General features: G+C 43.6%; 1 protein-coding gene across 5 annotated transcripts in view; it reads right to left on the minus strand.

Annotated features, from left to right (window-relative positions):
- The window catches only part of RASGRP1 (RAS guanyl releasing protein 1), a 315,245-nt gene that overhangs the window by 23,534 nt on the left and 275,402 nt on the right, over positions 1–16,309 (minus strand). For all 5 annotated transcript variants that reach the window (XM_068253917.1, XM_068253918.1, XM_068253919.1 and 2 more), the window contains 10 exons: positions 9,718–9,827; positions 7,250–7,308; positions 7,028–7,159; positions 6,789–6,942; positions 5,542–5,715; positions 5,304–5,420; positions 4,626–4,901; positions 4,300–4,380; positions 1,432–1,536; positions 1,221–1,330 (listed from right to left, as the gene is read on the minus strand). In XM_068253917.1, the coding sequence (XP_068110018.1) occupies positions 1,221–1,330; positions 1,432–1,536; positions 4,300–4,380; positions 4,626–4,901; positions 5,304–5,420; positions 5,542–5,715; positions 6,789–6,942; positions 7,028–7,159; positions 7,250–7,308; positions 9,718–9,827 (1,318 nt within the window). The remainder of the gene's footprint in view (positions 1–1,220; positions 1,331–1,431; positions 1,537–4,299; positions 4,381–4,625; positions 4,902–5,303; positions 5,421–5,541; positions 5,716–6,788; positions 6,943–7,027; positions 7,160–7,249; positions 7,309–9,717; positions 9,828–16,309) is intronic.

Below are 16,309 nucleotides of genomic sequence, written 5' to 3' on the forward strand. Positions count from 1 at the left end.
CTTAAATGCTCATAAGCTGCTACATTTTACGTTAAGCAGTGCCTGTGCAGTCAGCATAGAATGAAGACCCCGTAGCACAGATAGATTCTTTTTGTTTAGAAGTGACCGTTTTCAGTGGTTAGGAGTTCTTATCAGTCTCTTGGGCAACCTCACACAGTCCACTTCTTGCTCAGGCTTCAGTCTTACTCACACAGTCTATTCCTTGCCCAGGCTTCAGCTTTACTCACACAGTCCACTCCTCGTCCAGTCTTCAGTTTCACTCATATAGTTCACTCCTAAATCAGGCTTCAGTTTTACTTACATAGACCATTCCTCGCTCAGGCTTCATTTTAACTCACAGTCTGTTCCTTGCCCAGGCTTCAGTTTTACTCACGTAGTCCACTCTCCTCGCTCAGGCTTCCTCACACAGTCCACTCCTCACTCAGGCTTACTCATATAATCCACTCCTTGCTCAGGCTTACTCACACAGTCCACATTTCGCTCAGGCTTACGCACACAGTCGACTCCTCCCTCAGGCTTCAGTCTTACTCACACAGTCCACTCCTTGCTCAGGCTTCAGTTTTACTCACACAGTCCACTCCTCACCCAGGCTTTAGTCTTACTCACACAGTCCATTCCTTGCTCAGGCTTCAGTTTTACTCACAGTCCAATCCTTGCCCAGGCTTCAGTCTTACTCACACAGTCCACTCCTTGCTCAGGGCTTCAGTTTTACTCACACAGTCCACTCCTTGCCCAGGCTTCAGTCTTACTCACACAGTCCATTCCTTGCTCAGGCTTCAATCTTATTCACACAGTCCAATCTTTGCCCAGGCTTCAGTCTTACTCACACAGTCCACTCCTTGCTCAGGGCTTCAGTTTTACTCACACAGTCCACTCCTCACCCAGGCTTTAGTCTTATTCACACAGTCCATTCCTTGCTCAGGCTTCAGTTTAACTCACAGTCCAATCCTTGCCCAGGCTTCAGTCTTACTCACACAGTCCACTCCTTGCTCAGGGCTTCAGTTTTACTCACACAGTCCACTCCTTGCCCAGGCTTCAGTCTTACTTACACACACAGTCCATTCCTTGCTCAGGCTTCAGTTTTACTCACACTGTCCACTCCTTGCACAGGCTTCAAGTTTAGCTTGAGTAGAGGATCATGCTGAGTAGAACCACCCAAAGTTTACATATCTCTGATTGAATGGCTCTACATATAAGCCCATGCTACCCAGTCTCCTCACCTGTCTTTATCCATTACGCAGAAAGAAAATGGGAAGCTGGCAGCAATTTTCTCAAACTCTTCCTGGGATATATATCCATCCTGATCCAGATCGTAGTTTTTAAACACAGACTGAAAACAAAAGAAAATCTATTAATCACAATTCACCTAGTCCAAATTCAGTGACATATACTTCAGGTAAAGTAAGACACACAACTAGAGAGATTACTTACATCTACCATCCTTTGCACGTGTTTACTAATGGTTTTTGGGTCAGGTTTTGGAGAAACACCGGACGCCCAGTCTGCAACCACTGGGGGCTTGCACGGAGTCACAGGCTGTATAAAAAGAGATCAAAGTAAGATTCCCCGAAAAAAAACACCACTAAAAGCAAAAAAAATTGTGAAACCTGCGCTACAGAACTGAGTTTCTATTCTGACTCTTGTGCCAACCTATAACTTCTCAAACACATGATGCATACACTTTACTAACTGAAGGGAAGAGTCCAAACACTGTTATAGCAATATCTCAACACATATACATATTAGAATCATGTAAAAAGAAGTCTAAACAAATCATAGGAAGCAGATGTTCTGTTGCAAGGAAACCCACTGGCTGCTTTAACCAGAGGATAATGTAGGGCAGGTGTTGAGGTGAGTCTGGAACTCATCCTCGGTTTCAGTGCTGGTTATTGGTTGCCCTCTATAAAGAAGCTGATGTCCCACTGCTCCTCGGACATTGCAAGTCATGTGGGAGGCAGACATAAGACAGTGAGTGGCAGGACTAGTGTAGAGGCAACTTCAGCAAGAAATAACTATGGCCATCCAATATATCAAGCACCACTGACAAGCATTAAAATGCTTACAGATAACTGTCCACGTTTCCTATGTTCTCTGTGCATCCCAGTGGTGTTAGCATTAGACTCTCCTATCTGCTGCTATGTGTAGGCTGCAATAAGCAGTCCTTCTATCTTACTGTGAGAGCTGGAAGTGTATCACAAAGCATTGCTCGTCACGGAGGGTGTCAGAACTGCAATCCGCCTCTAGGATTCACAGATATTACAAATGTGTCTGTAGGTGAGGTGACACTGCTATTTTTATGTCTTTCTTTACACCAAGACCCAACTTCATTTTCAGCTTTCACAGGAACCCTTCCCACCACATATGGAACTGTGTTCTAGGTCACAGCGCAGCCGAGAAACATCTGAGCATTTTAAGGAACTAAAGGGCAGATAAGAGCAATATCTCTGGCAGCAGAATGTAATTCAATATTGTGCTTCAGTTCATCTCTAAGTGGAGTATCTGGTACAGACACATTTTGCAGTATCCATTTACACCTACACTTGCCCAAGAATGCATAAGCTGCATAAGCTAAGGAGTTGTGTTCTGAATTATATTAGAACTACTGTATTTGTTTATGCAAGTAATGACGAACGTTATACAAGTGATAGCGCTAATGCATGCAGTGGTAAAGAGCCTTGTATCCTAATTGCTGCCTGACGGTGACCTCAATAAGAAGTGAGCAATTATCTAACCATATTACATGGTTGGCCTGAAACAAATAGCCTATACAGATGTCAGCTGGGAAAAGGGATCCAGTTGCCTTTCAGTTTTGTCCATATTCATACAATTATTTCTCCTTAAAGTGAACCCAAAGTAATAATAAACAGATGAAATAAACAATTGTGTCTATCATTCTACTCCTAACTTTTTTTTTTTTTGAAAGATATACCACAGTTTTACTTAAAAATCAGATTTAATGTTTTATCGTCTCTGCTCAATTGCAGTCCATTAAGTGTCCCAGAGCTAAAATACATGAACTATTAACCTATTTTGTAATCTATCTCCTGTACTCAGAAGCTATTCTCTGCAGGAAAAAGTTTTATGGCTGTAATACCTTATTAGTGTGGGTTACACTATAATCTGACAAGGGTCCGACAAGACAGAAACTGTCATTTGCATGCCTAAAGTTTAATTCTACCAGGCAAAGAAAGAAAAAAAAAGAAACACAACTCTAGCTATTTGTGTGTTTGGCATTGTACATACACATATTTATCTCATCATGTCACATGTCACCTCAGGTACACATTAACATTGTGCAGTGCCTGTGTTCTATTTTTGAAGAATTAGATATGCATAGTCGGTGCCTAAAAGTAATGTTATTCATGCCCTAAATGCAGATATCCAGGCTACTTTCAAACTGCCATTTTGCAATGTTAACATCGGTATGTTAGTATTGCAGTGCAAATACTATCAGGCATGCTGTCCATTACTGGATGACATGCGCATTTACAGTTGTGGTGAAGCATACTTTTTATGTACTGTATGCTTTACTGTATGCGTCCCATTGCGTGTTTAACGCTCAGTGCAACTTTTCCCCTCCTCTGCATTGCAATCCTGTTTTTACAGGATATGAAACGCAATGCCCCAGTGTGAACCTAGCCTAAGATTTAACAACTAAGTGACAACAAGCATTTTGTGAAAGCGTTCATTCATAGAATTTGAGGATTATTCTATTACTGCACATTAGACATTTCTGTGGATCTGAAACAAACCCAGTGGCTGCAGGTTAATGAACAAGTTGCCAGCTATACTAACTAGAAGCTACTGAGTTTGATTAGCTCCATTTCAAGTGCCTAGACCAGTGATGGCTAACCTTGGCACTCCAGCTGTGACAAAACTACAAATCCCATCATGCTTCTGCCTCCCAAGTTATGCTTAGAGCTGTCAGAGAACTGCAATGCCTCATGGGAGTTGTAGTTTCACCACAGCTGGAGTGCCAAGGTTAGCCATCACTGGCCTAGACATTTGCATGAAAGGTCAAGTTTGAAGCTCAATTCTACTGTACGTGTGCCACATCTGACTTCTGGTAGAGCATTCTTTCAGATCATAGCACAAGGTGAACACTGGGAAAGGAAAATTACAGACCATTTTGATTTGTCCATTCCCCATAACCTATTGTTAACTAGTGGCTAATAAGATAGACCATATTCTTCTACAGATAAATGTTGTAATACATTTTCCCTCATTCTTGTCTTTCAAATTTTAGTTAAAATTGACAACTCTTGGACTCAGTGGTAAACTTAAAATTAAGTGTCTTACCGGTGCTCGATGGTTCCTTGGTTCCCGTGCATATGACAGCTCATACATTTCATCCTCTGTGTAATACAAGTCAAGAGAGAGCTGAAAGACACAACAAGTACCGCAATCTAAATATCTTATGCCGTGCGCAATAGTCCTTACACAAGTCAGAGAGTGGATTTCACTTTTTTTTGCAATTTCTTCTTGGGATAAAGCAAACTAGGTCGTACAAGTTACCATATGAATGGTGAGGATTTTTTCTGCAGCTATCCATTTGACATTTATGTAACATACTCATCTAAAAAGCCAGATAAGGATGGAGTTCAGTGTTGATAATCAGGACTTACTGTGAGTAGATGGACAAGATCCATATTGGCATCTAAAGGTGGAGCTATGTTCTGTAGCTGGATCAGCTCATTAATATGGTTGTACATTGAGTGCAGCTTGGGAACATTGATTTTCTTCTCATCTAGAAAGTCTGGCATGGCTTCATACAAAGAAATGAGATCTTTCAAGTGCACTCCAAGAATGGGAATCTTGAAATTACCGCATTCATTGTACACACGCCGGTAATTATCATAATTTCTGCAGGACGACAACAGCTCTGTCATCTCATTTAGGACCTGCGAAAAAGGGAATTAAAATAAAGCATATAAGATACAGCCAGTCAGAGGCATAACTACAAATCACAGGGCTGTCCGGCAAAACTTTGGTGGTGCCCCTTAATGTTCTCAACCCTTCATTTCCCTCTTTTTGATGACTCTAACAGCCTGGGGGCCCTTCTTACAAGGCTCAAACAACAGGATCTTCACACCTATAACATGAGTAGCTACAAAATCACCTATTCTGGAGCATCAGAGAAAGGGAAGGTTAGTAGTTGGTGCACCCCCACCCCTCTGGGCCCCCTGCAGATGCAGGGACTGCTCCCCCCTAGTTACACCCCTCTAAACGTCTAATGAATGAGATACAGCCTTCGTTGTTAAACTGCTACTGAATTTACTGTATATTACCTCACTGATGCTTACCTTGCTAACATCATGGGACACATAAGAAGTGGTTTCCTTGAGTCTTGAAATGGAGCTATGACACAGTCCTCCTATCACAGCCATCAGAGTGTTGAAGTTCTGCAGTTGTTGAAGCTTCTGTGAGGACAAATTAAATGTACACATGAAAAACATTCAAAATATTATAGATCCTGCTGTTGGCTAAACCATGTTACATAAATTCTAGCAGGATGTACGATTTGTAGACTGTAATGATTACCTGAGCTACATGAATGAACTTGGTGAGGACCTCGGCGCGTAGCTGAGGGGTTGGCCGGCTCAGAACCATCAGCTGAACCCACTGCGAAATGCCATTGCAGAGAGCTATGGAACGTTCCATAGTAGGATTGTCCTTCACACAGCCATGCACAATGTAGTTCTGATAGTCAGAAAACTGAAAGGAATACACAGTATGAGTATCCAGAATATGAGTTACTATAGATTATTTTTTACTTTTATTTAACCAACAATTCCATGAAAAGTGAAAGTTTATTTGACCAAAATGATAAACTATTAAGCGTACACCAGCAGACCCTAGGAAAATACCTCATGATATGGCCCTGCAATCGGCTGGTTGCATCTAGGTTGCTTATCCGCGAGTCTGTGTTACGTTGGGGAAAAGAAAAAAGCCTGTCTCTAACTGTTCTTCTCCTGCATACAGGTCCAGGATAGAGTACAGGATAGGGGTATCAACAGGTTATTTCAGGTCTCTTTCTAATGGCTGCTTAGGCATACTGGTAGCCTCAAGGCAAAGATCTCATATGATGTTTGGTAAGAGCAAATATTGTATTTATTTTGTTAAGAGGCAATGTGAATTTTCCAGTTGCAACCATTTTTATATTTAGACAAGACAAGACACAGAACATTTATATTGCGCTTTTCTCCTGGCGGACTTAAAGCATCAGACCTGCAGTCTATGGCACACACAGTAGGCAGCAGCACCGTTGGGGAGTTTTGCCCAAGGTCTCCTACTGAATAGGTGCTGGCTTACTGAACAGATATTTAGGTATACTGCATAGTCTTCAGCTCTTTCATCAACCAATTTCCTTAAGTTGTCTTTACTGTGTGTTTATCATGTCTGGGAAAAATTAGAGCCTTCACAAAAATATTTTCTCTATTAAATAAGAACTTATTTTCTCAACAAGATGCAAGGAAGCTGTGATACAAATATTTTAGTACTATTGTTATTGGTAGCGTACCACTGACTTGGTGGGTCTTGCAGATATATTTAAAAGTACCCACTAACGGATGATTTAGCCACTATCCTATTACAATAACCAGCTTTATTGTAAAACATCCCAGTTTAATAATCAAATGTCAGGAATGGCGGCTTACAATGTCTAAAGGTATTTAAAATGGCCATTAAAATAGTCATGTTTATGGATGCCATATTTATTAATCATTATCCAAGGAAAATGTGGCATAATCTCAAAATACAAACAATGTATTTCTCTGCAGTTTACTTACAGAAATTCTACGGAATGATTTGAACTCTAGATAAGTGAGATGTTCTGCCAGTTCCTGTGGCTCCAAGTGATCAAACAGAAGGGACACTTTCCTCTTCTTGCTACAGTTGGGTCTTATTCTTTGTGTCAGTTTCCTAGACCACTCCCGGGAGTTACTACATGGCATTAGAGAACAAAACATTACATGCTGATATAAATAAACACAATTCACAGCAGCCTTCACATTTCTATAGCACTCACATCTGAGCAGTGTCAAGAAGTCTCCAGTGTGACTCTTCCCCCTGAGCCCTGACCAGCTCCTGGAACTCTTCCATGGTCTGAGTTAGACGTGAATCCATCTTAAACATAGTCCAGAGTTCAGTAATCCAATATCTAAGGATAGGAAAAAAAATGAAGGAATAAGAATACAGTTTATGTGAAACGAAAGGGTCGTGTTATACATCAGGTTTGCTGCCAGCGTACCTTATAAAGTAGCAGATCTTGAGGCAAAACAGCAAGGACCTCTTCTGAAGAGCCTCCTCATATGTGCAACATCTCAGTTAAGAAAAAAAAACATGAACTCTACAAAGAGGGCATTATCATACAACGCAAACATAACACCTGCCACAAGAACTATAAAGACTAATGATGCCTAGCCTACACAACTGTTGAGTGTATCCTAGGAGATCTTCAATTCCTTAGCTAAGTTCAGCTTCTTTCATCTCTTATTCCACCACTACAATGTATTGAAATATGATAGAGTTTGTCATCATAGGTACAGAGTAATACAGAACTTATCTCTAGTGTGTCTATTCAGAGAGAATAAAATTAGAACTAAGAAGGCTGGATAATAAACATGGATTGAGCATAATTCCTCTGTTGCCAGGCTCCCATTCTCCCTTGGGAGGCCTTGTTACCTTCTCTCAGCTGCTTTAGCAGCACATGCCTGTCATTAATGACACAAATGCTGGGATCTTTGTGTGCAGAAACATAGAGAAAGCATTGCCTTTTTAAAGCCAAACTCAGTCGTCTCTCTAATAAGCTGTAAACAAGTTCTGTGTTTTGATGCTCAGTTCCTGTATATCTCAGATGAAAAGCTAAATTATTTATTTGATTAGAAGATGAAGGGCATTTTGTAGCTTTTGTAAAAAATAAAGCCCCGTACGCATGAAAGATGAAACTTGGCCGAGATGAAAGATAACGACTGCCTCTGCCGAAAATCCAGTGTGTGTATATAGTAGCCCCAACCCCCCTCGGCCCCGTGCAGTGATCCACCTGGCAGATCGCTTCGGCCTAGAGCATTGTTCTCTGCACTCAACCGACTCCCGCGTGACGTCACAATTGTGTACCTCAGTTGGCCTCCATTCCCACATAGCAGCAGAACATATCACTAGTGACTTATCTGTACAGCCTCTGCCCTGCAATGTCGCTCGAGATACCAGGTCCCAATCCCCACCAGATGACATGCCTCATACATTTGTATGGGGCTTTAACATCCCATGAATCTGTTTTTATCCCTTTTTTACTGACTTGTGTTTGTGAAAAGGGCAACACGGTGGCATTCTCACCTTGCAGCACTAGTCCCAGGTTCAAATCTCAAACAGAAGATTGGATTAATACTTTTTCTCCCTAGGCCCGAAGTGGTGCTCAGTGTCTAATTTGGGTGGTGGAGGAAAACCCTTAACATTTTCCAAATAGAAATAGCATTGGTGGGTGGCACAGATATTGACAGAGAGACACTTTAGAGGTGCAGATATCGGCAGGGAGTTGGTTAATGCTAGGAATAGGAAAAGTAAGGGTTAGTGTGAGAGGAATGAAAAGGTAAAGAGATAGTAGAATATCAGTGGTTTTTCCAATACTTTACTATCGGTATTAGTACGCACATCTGTGTACAGCAGCCCCTCTCTGTCAAATATAGCATTTTTTTTAAACATCAGCTCCATTCATCCATCTGTTGCTACCCATATGCAGACTCCTCTTTCATATGTAGCATCTCGTGCCTCCATGTGCAACTGTCTAGACCAGGGCCTTAGTGGCCTTTGCAGAAATCCAGCCCCACAACTAAAACACTGAAGTTTGTATGTTTTGTATTTGTAAGAGTGTCTTTAAGACATTATGATGTTGTACCAAATTCCAAAAACATGCTAACAAGTTAACACATTCCCCTGAAAATTGGTCCACGATCTAAGATTACAATATGGTATCCGCATTAGATTGTAAGCCCCTCTAAGGACAGGCAGTGATAGGACTACGGACTTTGTAAGGCCTGAGGCACATTGTAAGTGCTTTCTGAGCGCTTTTCTGACTATCAGCGCTGTATGGCAACACGCTCGCATTGATTTACATTAAAATGGCTAAGATCGTGATTCTTCGAAAAATAGTGACCGCTGCGATTTTACATTGATTTTAATGCAATTCAATGGGAGCGTTTAAAAAAAAAAAAAATACCGCTCAGATAGAGCTGATGAATATACATAATGATGATATATGCTCTTATTCTTGATGTGTTTGGTTTGTCTAAGTTGTCAAATGTTTATACTGGGGCCCTCAACACTGCCCTTCCTTCCTCTGCAGAACCTGCATCCCAAGAATAGTGAAAATTGCCTTAGCAAAATGGGCACGTGTTTAACAATAATTATTAACTCTGCAAATCAGAAATAATGGTAATCATTACTACAGTAACAACAATTAACAGCTGATGCAGTGGATGACACAAGCCCTATATGGGTTCTCTGGAGTAGGGGCCCAATTGAAGAGGAAACCTCTGCATCCCCTATTCCTCCACCACTGGTCATGATTTGTAATAGGGCCTGAAAAGTTTACGTGTGTAAATACACACCATTTGATCCTGGCTGGTAGTCCTATACATCTGTAATGTTTTGCTACCACAGAGATCACTTTTGAATGACATGAATGGTAAAGAACATCAATGAGATGGTGTACAGTAAAGGATATAATGCTCTCAGCTTGCTGAGCAGGTCTGCAGATGGTATCAGGAATCCATGCATGGTCAGCATGATCTGTACTAATTCGCTGCTCTGACACACATTCCCTTCAGAATCTGAAAATACAAACAAAAAGTAGGATGTTAATATCAACCTATGTGCAGTAAGCCAAGTCACATATTTCTGTAGACTGGTATACAGTCTTAAAACAGAGTATAGATTTCAGTATATATTACACTATATGCACAGAAAATGTGTTGTCTAAAGACTAAAAGGTACACAATTCAGTATATATTCTAATATTAATTGGCATCATGCATGCTTTTGTAGCTGTGTACTTCATATATGTTGTGTCTGTAGATTAATTTATTGCCTATATGACTGTGCCCTGCTACTACTGGCTGGCAGAACTGGATTTTAGATTATGGGATTAGTAACTAGTAACTCTATACCACCTCCCTCCCTCCAGTTCACAGCTCACTGCATGCAGTTCTCTCTTCAGACTGCAATAGGGCAGTAATGAGCTAAAAAGTCTCACTTGTCTGATGAAATATGCAACATTGCCCTGCTAGATTTCTACTCTGTGTTGCAGTACAAAGCCAGGCTTCTGTGGATCGACCCCAGCCTCAGTGCCGGATCATCCACAAGGCAAACTTAGGCAGTTGCTTAGGGCCTTTAGAGTAGGGGCCTGCTGGGTGCTAGCAAAATCTTACAAATCTTACAAAAAAAGCCAGGTAATCATCAGTGGTGGGCAAAAACAGCTATCTTGCCTAGGGCCTCATTTCATCTTAATCCTATTTCTGGCTAGACTGAACGGTAAAAAGGTACCACTGGTTTTGGTCATGCATCTGAACAACAAACTGTCTTAACCCTCCTGGCGGTTTGTCAACATCCGCCAGGGGGCAGCAAATACGTTTTTTTAAAACATTTTTTTTTTCATGTAGCGAGACGAGGTCTCGCTACATGATGGCCGCTGCTCAGCGGCATCCCCCCAGCGGCGGCGATCGGAGATCAGGAGATCCCGTTCAAAGAACGGGATCTCCTGGAGGGCTTCCCCCGTCGCCATGGCGACGGGGCGGGATGACGTCATCGACGTCGTGACGTCAAAGGGGACTCCGATCCACCCCACAGCGCTGCCTGGCACTGATTGGCCAGGCAGCGCACGGGGTCTGGGGGGGGGGGGCGGCTGCGGCGTCGCGTATAGCGGCGGATCGGCGGCGATCGGGCACTGCACGCAGCTAGCAAAGTGCTAGCTGCGTGCAGCAAAAAAAAAATTATGCAAATCGGCCCAGCGGGGCCTGAGCGGTGCCTCCCGGCGGCATAGCCCGTGCTCAGCACGGGCTTACCGCCAGGGAGGTTAAAGAGGAACTCCAGTGAAAATTATGTAATAAAAAATTGCTTCATTTTTACAATAATTATGTATAAATGATTTAATCAGTGTTTTCCCATGGTAAAAGCTTTCCTCTCTTTGATTTACATTCTGACATTTATCACATGGTGACATTTTTTTGGCAGTTGGTAACAGCTGTAAACAGCTATTTCCCACAATGCAATGAGGTTCACAGACAGGAAACTGCCAGGAAAATGGTCCGCACAGTCTCCTGTGGGAGGGGTTTCACCACAATATCAGCCATACAGAGCCCCCTGATGATCCGCTTGTGAAAAGGAATAGATTTCTCATGTAAAGGGGGGTATCAGCTACTGATTGGGATGAAGTTCAATTCTTGGTCACGGTTTCTCTTTAGATGTTGTAAGCCAACTGATATTATCAATAACAGTAAAAATACTACTGGTAGATTCAATTGAAGTGATGGAATATGCTGGAGAAAGCAACCTGTGTTTGGCTTCTTAAAGTAAAACTTTGAACCTGATTAAGAAACAATTGTATCTATTCTTCTACTCCTAAAAATGACTTCTAGCTAGCTCACAGTTTTATGTTATGTTTAAAAATGTAAAAAAAAATGGATTACGGTTTTGTCTCAGCTCTGTGAAACAGTTTGTCTACTGTCTCAGAGTCCTAAAGTATATGAACTATTGACTTTTTTTTTTATCTATCCCCTGCTTTCAGAAGCCCAGTTTTCTGCCAGGAAAGTATTTTCTAGCTGTAATTCCTTATCATTGAGGGACGCTATAATCCGACTGGGTGCCGACTAGAGAAAAACTGTCAGTTGCACAGCTGAATCTTAAAGGGAACCTGAACTGAGTAAAATTATTTAAAATAAACAGATGATGTAACTTCAAATTAACATTACATAGTTACATTGCCATCAGTTCCTCTCAAAGGCTCATCATTCTCTTCTGACAATGATCCCTTCCAGTTCTGACAACATTTTGTCAGAACTGAAATATATCAGTTGCTGTGTGTTATAGCTGAGAGGACAACTGATGTGCCAGGTAATGTCCATGTTTCCCTATGGCTCAAGTGGGCGATGTTACAGTTTAACAGTGTGCTGACCAGAAAGCTGTTATGGGGTAATGGCCATTTTCAAAATGGAGGACGGAGAATTCCCTTGATCAGTGGACAATCAGGATGTGGGACAGGAGAAAGAGATTGAGGAGTAGACTACATGGGAAGTAAGTATGACTTGTGTATGTTTATTTTGACTTTTAATTTTCAGTTCAGGTTCTCTTTAAGTATTTCAGGCAGAGAAAGAAAAAAAGCAACATAGCATATTTGTGTTCTTGGCACGGTACTTACGTATGCACTGCATTGCCTAATCAGTGTCTACTTCATAAGACTGCACACAAACTTTCACAGTAAAAGTAGCAAGAGGAATATGGAGGCCGACTTACTTATTTTTATCTATGTAGCACCAATTAACTGTTTGCCTGCTTCAGTAAATGATACAAATAAAACAAGTACTGGTATGTGGTTAGTGTGCTTAAACTTTAAATGATTACAGTCAGAGGATCAGCAGGACAACCATGCAACTAGCCTTGTTTAAAAAGAATAAAATATGGCAGCCACCTTTGCCTTTTAATATGGAGTCAGGTTAAACAATCCTGACCTACAGCTTGACAAGCTCAGGATCAGGTATTCCATAAGAACAAGGTGACAATACTAGAAGTATTTACATTATAGCCTGACCTGTCCTTTCAAAGCAGCAGGAGGAGAAAACCAAAAAGCCCCCAAAAATACGCTGTGTCGCCATTTTCAAGCTGATTTTAATGCAACTGTATTCAAAGGGCCTGAATTAGGAAAGTCGTGCATCAGACCCCTGGAGCGATAATCCGAGAGGTAAAACCGATAAGAGGAGAAAAACCATGAGATAAACAAACGAAGAGCGATCATTCATAAGATAAGTTTTGTGAATCAACCAGTGCAGTAACCTGCATGTGCAATGGCTTTAATGTAACAAAATATCACGACAATCAGTCACATAGAGGGCCCTTTTCCACTAGCAAGCGCAATCACAAACACCAGCAATTGCGATTTTTCATTAATTTTGTTATGCGCTTGCAATTTTTCATCTGCATTGCATTTTCCTTCTTAAAATCGCTCCAGAAAGCGATTGCGATTTTCAAATAGAATCCCCTTAGTGGAAAATACTTCTCATGATTTCTATGATAAAGTAGCAACACTAGCGATTTGTGATTTTGCGATTCAGCTGTCTAGTGGAAAAAGGCCCTAAAAAGAAATATAACAATAATATAACATTACTAACTGAAATACATCTGAAGGGAATACACAGATGAAGAAGTGCAGAAATGATTGAGCACCAGGAAGTGATGGATGATAGTCATGACATATTAAAGAAGCTGCAAATCTCCACTTCAGGCTTATATACTGGTAAGTGTAATATTCAGAATGTACTACATTAACTTGCACAGATTGCATACACTGCAGGAAGCAGCTGGTTTCAAGTGATTCACACCCAGCCATACTTCCTTTCTAGGTGGCTACATTCTGCTTTCCTAGAAGTGGGTTTGGGAGACGTTTCTGAGATGATGGGTGCAGCAAAGCCAGAGCTGAATACACCCATCACAGTGAATGGGAGTTCCATGCACAGGATGCTGTTACCTGCCTGCCAGCCTAGAGTTAATTGTGAGTGCTGCTGAAATGCCAGCATGCCGTGTCATATGGCCAGCCCAATACTTTGTCCTACTTACACAAGGACTGTCACAAAGAGATCCGCTGCCATGTCACGCAGAGCAGCCACTTGTTTTCCAGGAGCCATTTGAAAACACAAGACAGCACTTTGGCACATAATCTGTCACTAACACAGAGAAACACATCATGGAAAATAAAACGAAATAAAAAAGGCCATTTCTCCATTTCGCTTTTTTCTTTCTTGCAGGCTAGCAGTAGATTTCCTGCCGTGTTTCCATTCAGGGAAAGTTGTTGTATTAATGCTAATGTGATTGCAATTTTCCTCCATTTTCCTACAGAGTGACAAACAATAAAGCTTCTTTTGTCAGCATTCCTCCCACATTTCTCAGCATAGCACAGGTCCCTGGGGCTTTCCACTGCACTTTAGCTCTCTCCAGGTAATGACAGCACCTCCACGCAGGCACATCAACCCCTAGGAACTGACAGCAGCCACACACCATGCAAACCCTACACACAGGCTGCACCCACACACTGTGCAGCCCCTACATCCAGGCACTTCTTGCACATAGTGCCACCTCTACACCCAGGCAGCATTCACACACAGTGCCACCCCTACACCCAGGCAGCATTCACACACAGTGCCACTCCTACACCCAGGCAGCATTCACACACAGTGCCACCCCTACACCCAGGCAGAATTCACACACAGTGCCACCCCTACACCCAGGCAGCATTCACACACAGTGCCACCCCTACACCCAGGCAGCATTCACACACAGTGCACAGTGCCACTCCTACACCCAGGCAACATTCACACACAGTGCCACCCCTACAACCAGCCAGCATTCACACACAGTGCCACCCCTACACCCAGGCAGCATTCACACAAAGTGCCACTCCTACACCCAGGCTGCACTCGCACACAGTGCCACTCCTACACCCAGGCTGCACTCGCACACAGTGCCACTTCTACACATAGGCAGCACTCGCACACAGTGCACCCCACTGTTTAGGCAGCACTCGCACACAGTGCCACCCCTACATCCAGGCAGTACCCGCAGATAGTGCCACCCCTACACCCAGGCAGCCCTCACACACAGTGCCACTCCTACACCAAGGCAGCACTCACACACACAGTGCCACCCCTACACCCAGGCAGCATTCACACACAGTGCCACCCCTACACCCAGGCAACATTCACACACAGTGCCACCCCTACACCCAGGCAGCATTCACACACAGTGCCACCCCTACACCCAGGCAGCATTCACACACAGTGCCACCACTACACCCAGGCAGCATTCACACACAGTGCCACTCCTACACCCAGGCAACATTCACACACAGTGCCACTCCTACACCCAGGCAGCACTTGCAAATAGTGACACTCCTACACACAGGCTGCACTCACACACTGTGCAGCCCCTACACCCAGGCTGCACTCGCACAGTGCCACTCCTACACCCAGGCTGCACTCGCACACAGTGCCACTCCTACACCCAGGCTGCACTCGTACACAGTGCCACTCCTACACTCGCACACAGTGCACCCCACTGTTTAGGCAGCACTTGCACACAGTGCCACTCCTACACTTAGGCTGCACTCACACACAATGCCACCCCTACATCCAGGCAGTACCCGCAGAAAGTTCCACCCATACACCCAGGCAGCCCTCACACACAGTGCCACTCTTACACCAAGGTAGCACTCACACACACAGTGCCACCCCTACACCCAGGCAGTACCCGCAGATAGTGCCACCCCTACACCCAGGCAGCCCTCACACACAGTGCCACCCCTACACCCAGGCAGCCCTCACACACAGTGCCACTCCTACACCAAGGCAGCACTCACACACACAACACACAATGCCACCCCTACACCCAGGCAGCCCTCACACAATTCCACTCCTACACCAAGGCAGCACTCACACACACACAATGCCACCCCTACACCCAGGCAGCATTCCCACACAGTGCCACCCCTACACCATAGGCAGCACTCACACACAGTGCCACCCCTACACCCAGGCAGCACTCACACACAGTGCCACCCCTACACCAAGGAAGCACTCACACAAAGTGCAAACACCTACACTCAAGCTGTACTCAAACACAGTGCCACCCCTATACCCAGGCAGCACTCGCAAATAGTGACACTCCTACACACAGGCTGCACTCACACACAGTGCCACCCCTACACCATAGGCAGCACTCACACACAGTGCCACCCCTACACCATAGGCAGCACTCACACACAGTGTCACTCTTTCACCCAGGCAGCACTTACAAACAGTGCCACACCTACACCCAGGCAGCACTCACACACAGTGTGACCCCTACACCCAGGCAGCACTCACACACAGTGCCACCCCTATACCCAGGCAGCACTCGCAATAGTGACACTCCTACACACAGGCTGCACTCACACACAGTGCCACCCCTACACCATAGGCAGCACTCACACACAGTGTCACTCCTTCACCCAGTCAGCACTTACACACAGTGCCACCCCTACACCCAGGCAGCGCTCACACACAGTGCCACC

Source organism: Hyperolius riggenbachi, chromosome 9 (assembly GCF_040937935.1).
Source record: "Hyperolius riggenbachi isolate aHypRig1 chromosome 9, aHypRig1.pri, whole genome shotgun sequence".
Lineage (NCBI taxonomy): Eukaryota > Metazoa > Chordata > Amphibia > Anura > Hyperoliidae > Hyperolius > Hyperolius riggenbachi.